Raw genomic sequence first — 6527 nt, 5'->3', positions numbered from 1 at the left:
TCAGTTTATAAATAAATAATTTAATAATGTCCCACTCGGTCTCCTCCCGTAATGAGGAAGGATTAAGCCTTGAGTGCGGGCTGGGGACTTTGCATACCCTCAAGAACTGTTCAAAAGAACTCTCAGGCATACAAAATTGCATGTTTCCTTTTACCGTTGGAACAAGTGATAATTAATTCTAATACACACATAACTTCGAAAAGTCATTGGTGTGTTACCTCGGGTTGGAACCTGCAACCACTTGCGTGGGAGGTACCAACTTATACCACTCTACTATCATTGCTTAGTGGATAGATAGATAACAACGATTGTCACAATTTAATTTTTAAACATTATAATTTTCAATTAACATAAGTATTATTAACATTATACAAAACTAAGCTATGAATAACTTTTAACATTAAACTAAACTAAACTATAAATAATTAATAAAAAACAAAATATTTACAATTATTATACAATATATAGATAGATTAATAAAATCGGCCGTAAGATGGCAGTAAGCTATGTCGAAAGCTACTTTGACACTTGGTTAACAACACTATAATATTATAGTATTGATTTCATACGATATACTTACATATATTAGAATGAACCGTGATATACGTTGCAGGAAATTGTGGTTAATATTATCAAAACTTCGGTATGACTGCATACATAATATACTATCTAGGGTATCAAGAAAACTAGACTACATATAACCTACTAGCTGACCCGCGCAACTTCGCTTGCGTCACCTAAGAGAATGGGTCAAAATTTTCCCCGTTTTTGTAACATTTTTCGTTGCTACTCCGCTCCTAATGACCGTAGCGTGATGTTATATAGCCTATAGCCTTCCTCGATAAATGGGCTATCTAACACTGAAAGAATTTTTCAAATCGCACCAGTAGTTCCTGAGATTAGCGCGTTCAAACAAACAATCAAACAAACAAACAAACTCTTCAGCTTTATTATATTAAGTATAGATATACTGTGGTACTCTGTTCCGTTACACGCACTACATGCGGACCAGCTATCAGTAGAAGGCTATAATCTATGCTGCTTGCATACGTTCTTAGTTTTCTTTTTTAGTTTATTTTTCGCCTCTGCGCAACTATTTACTTATTTAATACAGTTCTATAGTTTAATAACACTAATAAAAAAGTAAAGGTAAATAATATATTTGATTGATTTTATTTATTTATCATTAGGGATTTCGAAGGATCTTTCGAGTTTCATGACTATACAATCTATAGATGAATAACACCACATGGGAATAAAAGTGATTATGCATTGAAATCTTGGTTTGTTTCTTCGCCTTGACAAGAACGTAAACGGTCGTAGTTAAGCAGAAAGGACCCAATCCACACTCCCACCACAATGGAGTCAAGCATGTTAGCATTCTGCTAAGAGAAGATTTTGACACTCTTCATTGAGTTTGATTGAGGTAGTAAGAAAAGTAGTGTCCATCTACATTTTAAAAATAGGGATTTCACTACATCATAGATTTGACCCTCAGGAGAATGATTGAATACTTAAATCCACGGTGGCCAAAGTGTGGACTGAGTCCTTTCTGCTTAACTACGTCCAAACAAAAATCAACAAAATTTTACGTAACATTAATGGCGGCAACATCATCTCTTATGCCACAAACATTGCCCTCAATCGCTATATTGATGTATCCGTGGTCTCCAGCCAGTACTCCGTACGAATTCCTCACTATATAGTAAGGTATACTCCCTGTGAGATCGAAGCCTACAATCTGAACAACGTGGTCGATACTGTCCCAGCCCCGACTGAAACAATATTGTATTATGTTAGAACATTGTTATACCCGTGTCCCTTATATGAAGGCAGAATCATTTCCCACAAATATAGCGCAATGGTTAACGTGGTCACCGTAATAACCGCAGCACCGTGTGTGGCAGGTTCGAATCTCACCCGGGACAAATATCTGTGTGATGAGCACGAGATTTGTTCAGAGCCTGGTTGTAAATTTATCTGTATATATAGGTATTTAGAAGTCTATAAGTATGTTCATCAGTTGCCGATTTACCGTAATACAAAGTCTGTTTAGTCTGGAATCAGATGACAAAAGACTTACGTGCAAGCTCTTCGCACGATGCCTCCTAAGTAGTTAATAAGTGGTCCATAGTTGACGATAGTGGTCACAGGTCCGTGATGTGCTACCAACCGTAGGATATCCGTCGATGACGCATTACTGCAGTAAAAATTACATTATATAATAATAAGTAAATTTAACCCATTAAGTCCCCAACCCGCACTAGGCCCGCGTGGTAGACTCGGACTAGACTCGCCCTGCAGTGGGACAGTAATGGGTTAAAAAAAAATGTCTCACTGTTGGCCAATTGCGGGTTAAGGATATTGAACACTTCTTAACAACTGTTCTAAAGAACTCTCAGACATGCAATGTTGAATCACGATATTTTTCTTCCCTGTTAGAATAACACACATAACTTTGAAAGTCATTGATGTGTTGCCCCGGGTATGAATCGTCGACCACTTGCATGGAAGGCGATTTTAAACCACTATACTAGTTAACCATAGACCCTAAATATAATAAAGATATTCACTCACCACAAGTTATAAAACTCCTTGACTCGAAGTCCATTTGAGGGTAAATCTTTTTTGCATCCATCTCCGTTCCTCAGAGTAAGAGGGTACTGGTCCTCATTGACGATCCCTAGTCCAAAGGTACAGAGGTAGTTAAGGGCTGAGTTCACATTCCCTCCAAGACATCCATTGTTAGGTGCAGAACAGTCTAGAAGTTCCTATAAAAGTGCGTTCAATGTGTTGAAATGTTTTCGTATTATGAGATTTTATCGCATTCGTTATGCGATTTCCAACTGCGTGCGGAAGTCTACTCAAATTGAAAAAACAATAATATTAATCGTCATTTCATGTGCTTCTTAGTTCTTAGTTAACGAGACCGTTCGAATTCTTAATGGCTTAAAATATTGTGTATGAATAAAAGATCATCTTGTCACGATATATCTGATACAGATCAACGTACCTGTATGCTGAGAGTGTTGTGGCTTACACCCTGTATGGCAGCCATTGATTCCATCACTCCTACGATACTGAACGCCCAACATCCAAGACATTCCTTCTGGTTCCTTATTGCGCCGACAACTCCTCTTTTTCGCCTGAATATGTAAGTTTTAAATAAAATTTAAACACTATAGTATTGCTAGCTCCCGATTTTAGACTACTTTAGCAGTAGTTTATATCTGTTCAATAGCGTTTAAACTTATATAAAAAAATGCAAGCCCCTTACTCGCCGGCCCATGCGGCCGTGCCGGCGGTTTCTGGGTGTGGCAAAGCCGGCGGCTGTTAATGCCGGGTTCACCTCGCCATGGCCGGCGGGTCTTGGTGCCTTAAGACTACAATCATATTACAAACTTGTTCATTCTCTTAACACTACTAATTTATAATCATTTTCCTTGCTTCGCCAAGTGCTAAATTGTTCTCCAATTGTTAAAATTTTCTAGGACGTCCCCTCCCGACGTTGTCATTCCTATTTACGTATTACTAGTTGACGTATGCCTGTTGTGGTAGTGTATGCGACAGCCGCGCTGAGGTCTTGAAACCTTTTGATTATTGAGACAACTCACCAATCGCATTGCAGAGGTATATCACTGGAGTTGTCAGTGCATTTGAGCCTGTCCTTGTATGTTACATGAGTGTCTTGGACATTTTTTTTTAAACATTTAGTTTTGTTCTGCAATACACAATATTTATCTCCTTCTAAATTGGACCTGACTCGTCCAATCTCTTCGGGTGACCAATCAGATAAATGCGTGAGTCCAAAAACGGCGTGATCTTCGATAGCATTTAATCTTAGTATGTCTTTCAATGAAGCCTGAAAGTTTTTTACAAAAATAAATTTATTTTGAGTATATAATATACATTTTTGTTGTAGGGCCAAGTGCGACTTGGTCTCGCGGTCGAAGGATTCCGTACCATTAGCCAGCTTTACGCGCACACTCTATCGCGCATTCTTAGGAGCGTATACTTAGGTGTCGCCAAACAACTTGAACACAAGAACTTACTTTAGAATGCAAACTAAACGTAGACCCAGTGCAGAGGACTCTCGGTTGACTGTTCTACCAAACAAGCGATCGAAGCGCTATAGCCCTAGCCGTCACGCTCTGCTATTCTTTCAAAACGGACCTAGAAATCGTTCCTTATGATATAGCGAATTTGTTCAAGTTATTTGGCGGCAACTATACAGGATTACGCGCAAAAAGCCTGCACGTTCTTCGCTCTCTATTTTCGTCGCGGGCTTGACTGATGAGCGCGTGGTCTTTTCTTTTTCCTTGTACACGCGTGCTCTTTCACGCGCGATTGTTGTTTCATGCGCGATTGAGTGTGTGTGTAAAGATGGCTATTGTTTATAAAAACGTTTTAAATCACGTTTGTTGTATGGGAGCACCTTTTAAGTTTTATTTTATTCTGTCTTTTTTTGTATTTGTTGCAATGCGGCAACAGAAATACATCACATTGTGTGAAATATTTCTACTATCCAACTATCACGGTTCTTACAACCTGGTGACCGACCGACAGGCACACAGCGAAGTCACAGCTTGACAGTCAGCAGAGGCTTATAGGATCCCGATTAAACCCTTTAGATACGAAACTCTCAAAAACGAATAAAAAGTGGTAATAGATAATGATAAATATTTCCAACACCTTTTTTATTTAGTATTCCTATAAATGAGTATATAAAAAGGGTGACGTTAAGCGTTAATCGTACGCAATTTTATTAATGGTGACCGTTTTAAGGTTTCCGTACCCAAAGGATAAAAACTAGACCCTATAACTAAGCCTTTGCTGACTGTCAAGCTGTATTTTAAAAACCGTAATATCTAGGAAGCTGAAATTTCACAAATTATGTATTTCCGTTGTCGCTATAACAACAAATAGTATTAAGGGGGGTCACCAAACAAGAAACGTGATTTTCTATTATAGATAATGGTATGAAACTTCGATCGCGAGTCCGACTCGCACTTGGCCGGTTTTAAAGTTTAAAGCCTAATGCAGAATATTGAAAAATATTGAATAGTTATGTATTTTTCCATTTTTCCTTATATAATGGCGAACGACGGCGATGCAGTAAGTATATTAAAATATCAGACGTCACGGTAACTGTTGGTAGGGTTGCCATCCGTCCGGGTTTCCCCGGATTTGTCCTAATTTAGAGGGCATCCGGGGAGCGTCCGGAGAAGGTTTCATTTGTAGACCGGGTTTAAAAACAATTATAAATAAAAAAAATTAGGCCGCCTGCGAGACACGCACTATGTTCGCAGACCACGATCAACCGACGAACCAAGTATATTCACCGTTCCCCCACTACCCCCGTCGCGGTTGCTCTTCTTATTGACATGTCCGGCTTTCGGACTCTAAAATCCGGGGTTTTCACGCGTCTTATCCGGTTTTCCAAATTTTAAGAGGCAACCCTATGTAGGCAACGAATGTAGGTATGTATTTTATATTAATAAGTTTAATGGTAATTAATTTAATTAGTAAACAATATAATTGCACTAATTTGAATCATATAGGTACCTACATTAAACTTATATATGTAACAATAAAATATATTCAATCTGAGCAGAGAGAAGTACTTTATGTAGTTATATTTATCCTCATTGGTGACCAGACACGTGTCCCAGAATGACGGAATATTATAAAGACAATACCGTAACAAAATAATAATACGTATTCAATATTTGGACTCAGGGCCTAACGCTTCCCTCATTCCGGGAGGAGACCCTTTTTCTTTTGTCAGAAAAATGCATTACTGCATGTCCCGCTCCAGGGAGGAAGCGGGGGTCTGTCGGGCTCTCCCGCCAGCTAGGCGTTCCGGCCTTACATTTGGGCAAACCGACAAAAAATCTGACGGTGTTCCTTCAACAGTCGTCATAAAGTGGCCAGAACGCGGATCACTGTCCCGATGCAGGGCTAGGACCTCCTCTCGTAATGAGGAATGGGTTAGGCCTTGAGTACACCACGCTGGCCTGTTGCAGGTTGAGAGAAATATCATAAAGAACTATTTTTACTACATACCTTAAAATTCCGCAGCCTTAGATTGTATTCGTTTGCATTGTAACTCTTATTGAATTGTTGTAAGTAACTTTCAAATTTGAGTCGGTGCACGTCCAAGATTTCCACATTGACTGGCCCCAACAATGTACCAGAATCTAAATATATTTTTAACAATATCAAAACATTTAATAATGACAGCAGAAGTGCTGGTAGCTTTATTGTAAACATATTAGACATGTTTTATGAATAATGAAGCACAATGGATTGATTGGTGTTCGTATAAAATGAACAAATAAAATCAGTTTTCCTCTCATAATACAATTATGCAGGATTTTTTCCTAGTGTTTAACGTGTTTGTATGAAGTTATTATTGTTTTAAAATACATAAAATATGGATATAAACATGTAAGTATACATTATTTAAGAGAGAGCAGTGTTAGCTGAGTGGTAAAAGTTGGTACCTCCCACGCAAGTGGTCGCAG

At 38.5% G+C, this 6527-nt stretch overlaps 1 protein-coding gene across 1 annotated transcript; it reads right to left on the bottom strand.

Moving 5' to 3' along the window:
* Positions 1 to 234: 234 nt before the first annotated feature.
* On the bottom strand, positions 235 to 6308 carry LOC142980561 (cathepsin O-like). Its single transcript, XM_076126011.1, has 6 exons — positions 6067 to 6308; positions 3615 to 3862; positions 3014 to 3146; positions 2578 to 2771; positions 2084 to 2200; positions 235 to 1775 (listed from the first exon to the last, which is right to left on the bottom strand). The coding sequence occupies exons 1-6, from the start codon at positions 6280 to 6282 to the stop codon at positions 1589 to 1591; spliced, it is 1095 nt and encodes a 364-aa protein (XP_075982126.1). The 5' UTR covers positions 6283 to 6308; the 3' UTR covers positions 235 to 1588.
* Between the last annotated feature and the right edge of the window lie 219 nt (positions 6309 to 6527).

Source organism: Anticarsia gemmatalis, chromosome 18 (assembly GCF_050436995.1).
Source record: "Anticarsia gemmatalis isolate Benzon Research Colony breed Stoneville strain chromosome 18, ilAntGemm2 primary, whole genome shotgun sequence".
Taxonomy (NCBI): domain Eukaryota; kingdom Metazoa; phylum Arthropoda; class Insecta; order Lepidoptera; family Erebidae; genus Anticarsia; species Anticarsia gemmatalis.
The sequence above is the reverse complement of the archived record's forward strand: the minus strand, read 5'-3'. Positions and strand labels throughout refer to the sequence as shown.